The sequence below is a fragment of the Anastrepha ludens genome, chromosome 2 (assembly GCF_028408465.1).
Source record: "Anastrepha ludens isolate Willacy chromosome 2, idAnaLude1.1, whole genome shotgun sequence".
Taxonomy (NCBI): Eukaryota; Metazoa; Arthropoda; class Insecta; order Diptera; family Tephritidae; genus Anastrepha; species Anastrepha ludens.
The window spans coordinates 94,185,530-94,197,706 of NC_071498.1; the positions used below are offsets into that span (position 1 = coordinate 94,185,530).

General features: G+C 39.6%; 1 protein-coding gene across 1 annotated transcript in view; it reads left to right on the forward strand.

The window, feature by feature from the left end:
* The window catches only part of LOC128854786 (protein unc-80 homolog), a 48,696-nt gene that overhangs the window by 22,535 nt on the left and 13,984 nt on the right, over nt 1–12,177 (forward strand). The window contains exons 14-30 of the mRNA XM_054089185.1: nt 2,023–2,164; nt 2,297–2,735; nt 2,809–3,006; nt 5,164–5,506; nt 5,567–5,672; nt 5,724–6,341; nt 6,438–6,662; nt 6,732–7,143; nt 7,220–7,318; nt 7,381–7,518; nt 9,145–9,452; nt 9,525–9,709; nt 9,796–10,158; nt 10,225–10,435; nt 10,502–10,834; nt 10,896–11,111; nt 11,183–11,486. Coding sequence (XP_053945160.1) covers nt 2,023–2,164; nt 2,297–2,735; nt 2,809–3,006; nt 5,164–5,506; nt 5,567–5,672; nt 5,724–6,341; nt 6,438–6,662; nt 6,732–7,143; nt 7,220–7,318; nt 7,381–7,518; nt 9,145–9,452; nt 9,525–9,709; nt 9,796–10,158; nt 10,225–10,435; nt 10,502–10,834; nt 10,896–11,111; nt 11,183–11,486 — 4,640 coding nt within the window. The remainder of the gene's footprint in view (nt 1–2,022; nt 2,165–2,296; nt 2,736–2,808; nt 3,007–5,163; nt 5,507–5,566; nt 5,673–5,723; nt 6,342–6,437; nt 6,663–6,731; nt 7,144–7,219; nt 7,319–7,380; nt 7,519–9,144; nt 9,453–9,524; nt 9,710–9,795; nt 10,159–10,224; nt 10,436–10,501; nt 10,835–10,895; nt 11,112–11,182; nt 11,487–12,177) is intronic.

Here is a 12,177-nt window from a genome sequence, read left to right on the forward strand (position 1 = left end):
CATGGCAGAAATACACTCGGAGATTTGCCATTGCCTGCCGAGGGGCGACCGCTATTAGAAAAATGTTTTTATTAATTTTACTTTCACCGAGATTGGAACCAACGACCTCTCTGTAAATTCCGAATGGTAATCACGCACCAACCCATTCGGCTACGGCGGCCCGCAGACGTCCAGACTTGCTCACGGTAAAATTTAAATTGTATGCAATTTTTCACATATAATGGTTAAGAGCCGTATTTTAAATAAAAATAGTGATATTGTACATGTTTTCTTTTAAATCAACATCTAGGCGCGTATTTTAAAAGAGCCTTTATTTGTATTCACAAATAGAAGTGCATTATTTTCCAAAGTTTCGTTTTATTTTTTATTTAATTTTTTTTTTATTATAAAAATATAATTTATACTACAACACGTACCATGTTGTTAAAGTTTGAAAATTTGTACAAAATTAAAATAAGAATGCAACAAATTTGCCTGAAAGTTTTTAATCAGAATTTTTACAAAAAAATGCAAGTTTGAAGTGGTTTAAAAATAGCGTTTATTTAGCGCTGGTAGTCCTTTATCGGCTCAATCGTCTAAAATCCCTTTCCGCAAAGTGGTACCCGGTGTTGTCACATGAAACCAACGGCATGAATGATATTTTGATTCAAATAGCAGCGTACAATGTGATATGTAGGTCAATGCAATTTTCATGATAGAAAAATTAGGAGTTGTTTCCCCAAAATTGCGACACCTTATGACGCAAATTTTTGCTCAAACGTTTCAGTGCGCTCAAAAAGAGGCCCTTGATCTGGTGGAAATAATTCGAAATATCATAGCAAAAAAGAAAAACATACGAAAACTGTCAAAAAATTTTGATTTCGAATCGATTTAGTTGTAGTTTTTTTAAGCTTCTGCTCATCTGAAAGCGTCATTGTGGGATGATTGTAGGTTTGATCCAATGTTCTATGTCTTATCGATAAAAATACAAACAACTTAAAGCTTATTTCGTATTTAACCGTAAGCTACTAAATGCATTAGATTACTCAGAATCAAAGCTCAGTACGTCTGACAGCCCAATTATGCCTTTGATAAAATGATGGACCAAATAAAACAATTCTTTAACAACTGCAGTGCGAAATTTTTTGGTAAAAACTTTAGTACTCTTGGCTCAAGCCACTTTTTAACCCATCTCATACCCAAAATATCGTCCATAAATCTCAGCACCAACATCACCAATTATCTCGCTAATACTCTTGTAAGCGGCATTTCGGTGCACATATAAAGTTGTCAACAGACTGTAACACATTACACGGTGTGGGGAAAAGTGTTTGTCCAAGAATCAGTATCAGTAGTTCGACTTAAAATGTGTGCAATTTTGGGAATTTTAATTTTTATACTCAGAATTTGTTATTGACTTGCGAATCACTCTTTTTCATTCAACAATTTTGTAAAGTACATATACAAAAATTTTTTAAAAGTTGTCAGAATTTACCAAATTTTTTTTGTTATTGTATTACGACTTACACACTGATAGATATCACTTCTGCAGAACATAAACCGAGTGTTGGGTATAGAATCAGTTTGTTTTTTAACCATTAATCACTTCTCTATATTTCACTGAAACTATAAGTATATTGGAAACTCTGGTCGGGTCTAGTATTCTGTGTCATTAAGTAAATTAAATTACAAAATAATAGAAAATTACTATTGCTATTAATACTTTAACACCCTTAACACCGGCAGAGTTACCATTTTCTATATAAATATTTTTACTCTTATTTCGGCACTATTTAAGACTTCTTTTTATTGTGATCTAACACTGTTGCAAAAGTTTGCCTAATTTGCGCTTTCAATCACAGCTTTTTGCGCCCACCACTTTAGTCCGTTCTTTTCTCATTACCCACTTATTTGACCGATACATACTCATACCCATATAGAGTCCTATTAAATGGACTTTTATGCAATAATCGCCGCCGCACTGCCGCACATCACGCCATCACAACTAATTGCGCTCATTTTGCATTTGTTCAAAATTACCAGATTTTACAGGTATGTAGAGCCCCCGAAAGCGATACGTCCCTCCCAATCAACGGGCCCACGTTCGACGTTTTATCCGCGCAACCCCATAATCACCGTAACAGAACATACGCCTACGCCGTCACCAGATTATCTTAAGCGACAAGTAAGTAAAAGCCGGAAATTTATATGCACACATGCTCATATGTAAACGCCGATTTGTATATCCCCACTTCACATAAATTGTTATTTCCCCACGCCTATAGAATTAATCACTCTCCGTTCCGTCGTTTTGCAGGGCTCCATTGACTCGCAGTTGGATGCACTTAGTAATGGAGGTAGTATTAGCGGTGTGGCAGGTGGCACAAGTGGTAGCGGTGGCGGTGTTGGTGGCTCTGGTGCCACGACAAGTCGCTTCCGCGGCCAAATGCTGCGCTCACACACCGACTCACACATCGATTACACTGGCGTAGACGAATCAGAGGCACCCGGTAGCTCATTTTACATAACACGCGATGGCGGCATTGATTACGAAATTGTTTTGTTGGCGGTTTTTAATATCTTCAAACGTGATATGACCATTTGTTCACAGCGTGTATTGGAAGCGGGATTGAATATTTGTGAATTATTGCTGGAAATGGGCGTACTTAAGCTGGGTGAGCATGCGCACGAGATATCGATGGGTATTATAAAGCGCGCGCTGTTGATACTTGGCTGTCACAATGGTTGCAATGATGGTATGTCGCATTAAATAGATGTCTATGTGGCAGTTTCTGTATTTTAGCTATTTTGCTTTTTCTCTTAACACAGGCGTACGCGGCCCACCGGCAGATTTCCTGCGCAGCCAATGCCAAAAGATACTTTCACGGATACTACGGCAAGCTGGCCAACGCACTAAACGCTACCTGCAAGAAATGGTTAAAACATCCGACTTGCATGAATTAGTGGATTTCTTCCATGCTTTTGTGGCATTTTGTGTGGACCCAAGTTCATTATTATCACCACTGAGTGAGTGTTTTTATGCCTTTGTAGTTTACATTAGTGAAAATAGTAGCTCCTGCATGTTTTTATACTCCATGTTTTGCATACGAAGAGACGAGAGCAGAGCTGCCTTAAAATATAATATATGTACATATGTATATTAAATGCCCGTGGGCAAAAATTCGCTCAATAAAAATTCAAATTTCGTATAGCTATTTTTTTTCAATTTCAATGAAATGTTCAATATTGAAAAAAAAGAGTACAATTTGTTTTTTTATTTATCCTTTTTCATAATAAAAAATAATTTATACATTTTGTTAAGTTATTGCGTTATAGAACACTCATGCAACCTGTTGTTATAGCGAAATAAAATCTGAATAATGGGAAATGCATTGCACAAATCCTTCACTTATTACCTTTCACTAAGCTCAGGTTCTAACGTTGCTGAAGCATAAGTAGTCACATTACGTAGTTTTATGCTTCCTCCTCCGAACGGCACAAGGTTTGGATGAGACTATTTTTAATCGCCAAATGCACTGCCAGCAATAGCTATAGAAAAGCTTTTCAATCATTTCATATTTCATGGCCAATCCAGCCACGAATCAGCCAATTGACAACGCCAAGACGGCGTTACCGAATTTATTGCGAAAAGCATTTGCTCTTTGAACATCTTTGTAGGCCAATCCAACATCCATCAGGCTGTAAACATGGTCCTGTAGCACTCACCCAAGTGGCATTGGTGGTTTAAATAGCACACATTTAAATAGGTTTTCCTATTTCCATCTACGGAAATTTTTGTTGCTAACATTTCCCTTTTTAATTATTGTAATTTTCTTGTAAGTTCTTTAAAAACAGAGTTTGAGGATTAAAATTCTCTGGCAAAACATTGCTTACAAATAGTAATGGCATTTGATCTCGATTTGTACATACCATATTTCGAAAACACTTAAAGCGCTCTGAACAACAATCCAAAAATTATTCCATAATGTAATTGGAATAAAAATCCAGATATCTTAACGAAACTTGTTTGTCTTAACATAGGGAGATTTCTTTTTAAAGTGAAAGCCTTGAAAGTCATAGCATTTTAAGTAGGCTAATCATTTTACTAACAGCTGACATCAGGTCAAAACATTGTGCGTTCCGCTAAAACTCAGCGGCTGAGAAGGTCTGGACATCTACTCAGGATGGGCCACAGCAGGATTGCGAAAACTACCTTCAACTCTCTTATTATGGGCAGTAAAAAATGTGGAAGGCCACCAAGAAAATTTGCAAACGATGCCTTACAAATACTAGAAGAACCGACGCGATGAGGAAGCACTGGCTCACCCCGAGCAGTAATTGCTATGATGATGATGAATCATTTTATTGTAGTTTTTTACCGATAATAAATCGGGCATTATCACGCCAACCTTGCCTCGTCCGAATTTAGTTACTTTTTCATACCAAATTGAATTTTATGAGCTAAGCCACGTTCATGAAATTCAATTTTTGCATTATTATATTCATAATTTAATATTTTCACAAAGGCAGCTCAGTTTTTGGCTACATACTTATTATATACAATAGATAGATGCGCAAAATGAATCATCCAATTTTGTTTTTAGAAGACCTTTTGACTAAAAAAAATGATTTTGAATATGGAAATCTTTATTTTGACCTTTACGCGCTCGATTGCGTTTGTTTATATACAAATATGATTGACGAAAGACGTCATTTGCAAAAGCTATAAATCTTCTGATAGGGTGATTAATTTTGCGTCACTTTGCATATACAAATGAACTAATATTTTTTCTTGTAATTTGCATAAATTTTCTGATTGGCATGCTAGCTAACACTAACCTCTTTTTCAACCTTATCTTATGTAAAAAATTACTTAGATCTTAAAAATAAATTATTAAAAAATATTTGAAAAACATGCCTTTCACTCTTGTGAGCGCTTTTCATTTTTGATCCCGCATTTGCTTTGCATTTCTAGCTATTTAATTCCAGGTCCCATTTTTTTCACTAAACACCTTGCCTGGCCCATGTGTGTTTGTTTTGTGTTTTTATCTGTAAATATTTTAGTTTGTTTTTGATAATGCTCTCCCCTTGTTGTTGTTCGTCACGCTCCTTCTGTGAGAAATATATACACACACCAAATATCTTCGTTGTATACTCGTATGTATGTATAAATGAATATAATAGCACATAAGCGCACGGGTGGATTTAAAAATGTTAACACCGATACGTCCCCATCAGGTGGCCAAGGCGGCTACTCGACAAATTTTAGCGGCGGTCTCAGCGGCGGCCCGGAATCACTGGTGATTGCTGCCGTTTTCAAGCCGTTAGTTACGCGCTTTGTCGAAGCTATTAAGGATCTTAAATCACCTGAGAACTCAACACTTTACAGCGATATACGTCAATTAATAACCTATGTGAAGGGTGCGCATGGTGGACCGTTTAGATTGGTGGCATTAAGTGGTATACTGGCGGTGACACCACGGCCGCATAAAAAGGGTCCGATAGCACAAACAACCCGTGTTATAAAGTATGAGCATATCAAGCTGGGTGTTCAGATATGAATTCAATTTTCTTTTCTTTTCATTAGACATATTCCACAAGCGGAGGTTGCTCAAAGTATTCCTAATGATGATAACCGCTCGCAGCGGCGGTTGTTGCTAAAAAAGCGTAGTACCTCATCGGCTTGTGCTGTGGTAAGCTTTCAATTGTCACAAGATCACGTTTCAATAATTTTCGCCCAACAGAGCCTGCTAGAGACCGAACCCTGTGAAGAACATTACAAAAGCAGTCAATCGCCATTGAGTAACTTTCGTCGACGCACCACCGGTGTGCGACCAACGCTTACACCGCGTCACAGCGAACGCGCATTGCTCTCTGATTCTACATCAAGCTCGGAACGGAATTCACTTGGTCGCTTGAGCGGTCTGGTGCGTTGGTTTCGCAGCACTCCGAAAGAAGCTTCATCTATTGACTTGGAAATCGGTTCACTTAATCCGGAAATTACATCAACTTTTATTCGCCACGCTTCGTTGAAGATACAAAGGGGCCGTACCAGCGACGGAATTGGACGCTCAATACAACGCGCTAAACGGCGTGTTGAACGACGCCTAAATCGCTTTGGTGGTATTGTTAAAGGTAAGAAGAAGGCTGGAGGAATTGAGGAAGCCGCTGACTATAGTCGACGCAGTTCTTCGGATATGTGTGATGGTCCACGAGAGTCAGAAGTGGTAGTGTTGAAGGAGAGAAAATTAATACCGATAGAACCAGTGCGACTAGGCATGCTACGCTTGTCGTTTTTGCTCGAAACCTGCGCGCCAGGTTCATTTCCCGACCCACAGCTGATTGCAGCTGTACTAGACTTAGTGAGTTTTGAAATAGTTTTAAGACACAATGCATATATAATATATGTAATATATAAATATGTATATTCTTATAATTTCACTCACATCTTCATATAGCCTCAAGCACCACTTGTAGCACGCGCCACCTTCTTGCTGGAATGCGCGCACTTTGTACATCTCTGCAACAAGGGTCAATGGCCACCTTGGATGAAACACAATCTGAGCGCTTATCGACCCTCAGGCACCAATCTCAATCTGAATCAGATTAAACATCAAACTACCGCGACTAGCACACGCCGTACACATATTTTACAACGTGCTGCTGGCAAAATGTTTCACCAGGTAACGAAAACTAAGCAAGCAAATGATTTCTTTTAAAATAACGTGAAAGATTTGCCTCATCTTTTAAAGTGGGCCGAGATGTTGGGTGCTCGTCTTGAGGAGATTATCTTTACCGAACGTTTACAATTTGAATCAGTGAATGCTACACTCGCCGACCCAGAGCGTCAACGTGAACTATTGCAACAAGACGAAGAAGAGGATTTTCTGGACGAGGCATCGGTTAATCCGCATGGTAATGATTGTCCGCATGCGCTAAAATTGATCGCCTGTGTCTTGCTCTACGAAATCACAGCATTCTTGCGTGACACTTATGTGCTCCTGCCCAAAACTTCAAAATTGCTACATCGAGAGAAACACGCACCTTGGGAGAAGGTATATCGCGAAGCTAATCGTCGCTGGTCTATGGCGCTAAGTTCGATGGGCCACTCCCAAACATCGGCCCAAAGTTTGCAGTCCATTGCTGCCGGCAATGACACAGTGGGTAAGTTGTATATATAACACGAATATCATGTTTAGGTAAGCTAATTTTCAAATTCTCCGGTTGCTATGTATTGTAGGAGGTCAAACTGAGCGAAAGATTTCTTTTGTATTACACGAGCCGGATAATGAGTCAGAAAATAGTAGCAATACCACACTGACGAAAGAAGGTGAAGAAGGTATGGGCAATGCAATTAATGGTGGAATAATTAATATCATTTTCTTTCTGTACTTTTTTCAGCTCGTCGTCCAATAGCTTCCGCCGTGCGGCCGTTCCTTTTGCGTCGTGGTACGGCCACAACAACGGGCGGATCATTTAAGCGTCGATCTTTGAAGCTGCGTCGTAACACTAAAGATGGCAAAGATTTGGAGACCGATTGTGAGTAAATTTTGTCGATAGCTGAATTAAATTTAATATGTCTTTAGTAGTCGTTCGTGTCAAAAGAATCTCTAAGAAACACACAGGCAGTGTTCTTAAGTTCGCTTTGGCTGTCTTTGTCTTAAAAAGTGCTAAAAGTCTTCTGCATATTCATCTAGGATCCATGATAAAAACGTCGGATATTCAAAAAAATGCACAATGAGACTAAAAACAGGAACATAATAACAGTGTTTTTAGTACCAACCACCCTGATGATGATTTCCAAGAAAATAACTCCTTTCTCATAGGAGACTACTACAAATACTACTGTGATTAATTCAATCAAAATCAAGATAGAATTTCAATATTTGGTCCCATTAAATGGTGGTAAGAGGAGGGATCTTTACGAATAGCCGTCATTTATAAGTCTCGCGCATGGTCTAACACTACTACATGTATGAAAAGTTTTGACAAAAAAAAATCTGGAATGTGCTTGTGCATTACCTTACTCTGTTCTTACCTCAAAAAACAAGACAAATGCGATCGAAGGTTAAGACCATAAAGATTTACAAAAGTGAGAGGTACTGTACTTGAAAGGTAAGACGGTTAAGCAATAAAAAATCGAATATTCTTCCAAAAAAAATGTTCTGAAAAGTATACTTCATACTAATATATAATATTGAAAAAAATTGTTTAATTCTTAAAAGGACCGAAAATGTTTCACTTTAAAAACTATTGGGTATGGGAATAAGTTTCTGTCCTTTCTTAGCCCAAGTTTCCAATTATTCAAACAATTAAATAATACTTGATATTATGCGAAATATGTACCATTGGAAGCTACAACTTTACTCCATCTTTCAGCCAGCATACGGATTCTTCTGACGAAAAATTCGAGTGCTTTTGACTTGATCCATTCATGGAGCCAGATTGCGATGCTTTCTTAAGAAATTAGGGACGACTACATTGATCGGAACAGATAGTAATCCGAAGGTGTAATGTCTGGGGTATAAGGCGGGAAAGATTTCCCAATTCTGTACCTCTAAATATTTCTGGACCGATTTAGCAACGTGTGGCTTGGCGTTGTCAAGCAGCAAAATCAGTTTGTCATGTCTACCGTCCCATTCCGACCGCTTTTCTTTGAGAACTCAATTCAAACGCATTAGCTGCAGTCGGTAACGATCGCCAGTGATGGTTTCAGATGGTTTAAGGAGTTCAAAATAGATGACACCCCTCTGATCCCACCAAATGCACAACATAACCTTTGAAGCATTATTTTTTTTTCCGCTGTGGATGGACCTGGTTCACCTAGCAGGCTCCGACGCTAAGCGTTATAATAATGGATCCACTTTCATCTTTCTGCCGTTCACGAATCATCTCACACGTCACCAAACGTCTCTCGATATCTCTCTCCTCAATTGCTGTGGCACTCAGTTACCTACTTTCTGGATCATTCCCATCACGTGCAAACGTTTACCGACGATTGATCTGTCAACATCCAACTCTTTAGACATATCATCAAGGGCTCGACATACGTCTTCATCCAATAATTGTTGTAGTCATTTCGCCTTCCCCATAACTTTATTTTGCTCTTGCTCCCAGTTCCAGATACTAGAACTTTTTAAATAAGTTTCCAAATTGTTTTTCTAGTCAAGCGCGTCGATTCCATACAGTCTCGTCGCAAAGTTTCATCGCTCTCTGATCGCAGCGACACTTCCGAGCAAGGTATGGTCAGTGGTGAGGAATCACCAGGAATACTAAGTGATGATCAACAACCAGAATCACCAACAGACTCAAATGAAACCGATGACACTGCCAAAAATATGCCCTGGCTTAAAGCAGTCATTGATCTTATCACCAGCTACAACTACTATTGTCCACACAAGGGATACTGTCATCCGTATTGCTATAAAAGACATATGCGTTCCTGCACACGTTTGATTAAGGCAACACGAAAGGTAGTAAAATAAATTAAAAATATCTAAATAAATAAACTCCTACTCGTTTATAAATCACTTTCTGTAATACAGGTCTATGGCGAAGAATTTGGCTTTACCTTCGACATTGAACATCCCACCGTAGAGCCAACCGCGTCCGTAAGTGCCACATCTAAGTCGCATCAAACGCGCCCACGTTCAGCACGAAAGGTATCCGAACAAAGTTCTACACACACGTCGCCATCTAAGCGCAAGGATAGTATATCGCGGCGTGATCGGTAAATATAAGAAAATAAGAGAGTGAGAGTTTTAGGATCTATAATTATAATATTCCCATTTCACAAATTTGAATGCAAATCTGTAGTATTAGCGACGACCCCGATATAGAGATTGCGGAGAAGCTAGCTGATACCTTTCATAAGGAAAAGGAGAAAAAGGATCAGGACGAACCGGCCATACTGAAGTATCAACGCTTCTATATACGTACGCTATTCCATTATCCCTTCGCCACGATGCTTAAAGGCGCAGTCATACTGACTGAAGAAATGGTTATTGAAGCAATGCCTGCTGCTTGGGAACTGCTGCTTGATACGAATCAAGACACCGCTTCAGCGAGCGCTGCTGTCTTTCTAATGGGTTCGGTAAAGGCACAAAATTTCGCCTTTGACATAATGCAACGCGCTTTGAAGAGCAAGGACCCAGATGTGCGCATTGGCGCTGTGCAGAGGTGAAGACTATACTATATACTTACTAATACTTACAATATACGCATATGTATGTATGTGACTTGTAGATATCTGGTGCTTTGGAAGAGTCGCTTCCATGTTTGGCCGCGTATGGAAGAAAACGCTCACGATCTAACCTTCAAGGTACCACCTGGCGGCATTGAATTTACGCTGCCGTCTCCCAAAATTGGCATCGAAAGCTTACCGGTCGTCGATCCGCCTTGGATGCCTGTGCAACAGACTAAAGATATGGATGTGACGCTCAATCAAGATAGGCACGTAAGTCGGGACATTGGTTTTTTTTTTTTTGTAGCACTCCATAAATCGATATTCGCTTACTTCCAGCGTTCTCTGGTTACTGCAACGAAGAGTCGCAAAATGCAACAAACAGAAGCTATACGAAATGCTTTACGCCAACAACGCGACAAACAACGCGCTGAGCGACATAGTTTCCTCATCACTACCATACCGATCAGTCAGCAGGCATCCCACGAGCCAGGCATGGAACATGAAGATCATGAGGGTGAGGAGGACTTGGATGGCACGCGTATACATTTGCATCATGCGCATTCGCTATTTCCATCGGTGCTTTGTTCGTCGGTTATGCAAATTGTGGGTTGCTTGGATGATGCGGCCATCGGCACTGATGGAAATGCTGTCTATGAAATTGCCTATCAGGTAAACATTACATGACACCAATCAGTGCGAAAAATGCATTCATCAAACTATTCTTCATTAGGCCATCTGGGTATGTCTAGTAGAAGAGTCCGCTCTCTTCCTGCGCTACGTATTTGAACGCTTAACACGTGATCGTCAAGATCAAATGTTCAAATTGCTCCGACACTTGATACGATTTGTGCCACGTTTGCCGCAACAGGCAGCCTTTGCGCTATACAACTCCATCATTGGTTACATAATGTTCTACGTGCGTTCGTCCAATGAGCACAAACAGGAGGTAAATATATGTTATATACTCGTGGGTATGTAAACTATTCTCCATTTCTTCATCCTTCATGCCTATGGCAGCTTGTCGGTTCAGCTCTTTCGGTGCTTTGGATGGTGGTTCATAGCGTGCATGGTATTATGTTCAAGGACCTGAAGCAAATTTTACGCAAGGAACAATGTGACGCTTCTATTTTATTAACAGCAAATGTGCCGGCGGCAAAGAAAATTGTCGTACACGGGCCTACCGATGACGACTGCAACATACCCTCGCAATTTCCAGTGCAAGAGGATACATTGTTCTGTCAACTATTGAAAGAAGCTTTGGACTATTATCCGGTGGATGAAAAGAATTTAAATCACTACAGTCTGGTGGATTACAAAAGCAGTAAGTTAGTGTTATATTAATAATTTTGTTTGTTTGGAGCTCTAGAATCTTTAATAACTCTATAATGGATCAAGAATACTCCACTTGGCCTTTACTCCATTCCATTTATTTATTTAATCAGAATGTTTAACAATTTTCGTACAGATTATGTGTTTAAATTTAAGAATAGCTTTATAATTAATTCAACATTTCAAGCAATCAGAGCTTAAACCAAAATTTTGACTAAGCAAAATCTGATTCTAAGGGACTATGGAGCAAATTAAGCTCTTTCAATGCCCTAGAAATGTAAATACATACAGGGCTTGATTGAAAAGAACTGAGGCTTATTCTTTTTAAGCAGTTTTATTACACCTTTTGGCTTATACAACTAATATTCTTCAAAATTGGACCCTTGAGCGTCAATACACCGCTGGTAGCGGTCCTTCCATTGCAGGAAACATTTTTTAAACTCGGCTGTCACAGTTTTTTGGATCGCTTCGATGGAGTCGAAACGCCTCTCCTTCAGCTTTCTTTTCAGGCGCAGGAACAAGAAGAAGTCCGGAGAGGACAGGTCTGGGATGTAGGGAGGGTGGGGAAGCACCGGAACCCGCATCTTGGCCAATGCAGAGGTGCAGAGGAAGGCGGTGTGCGCCGGCGCATTGTCATGATGAAGGGTCCAATTATTGACTGTTTAGCTTTACGCAAAATTTGA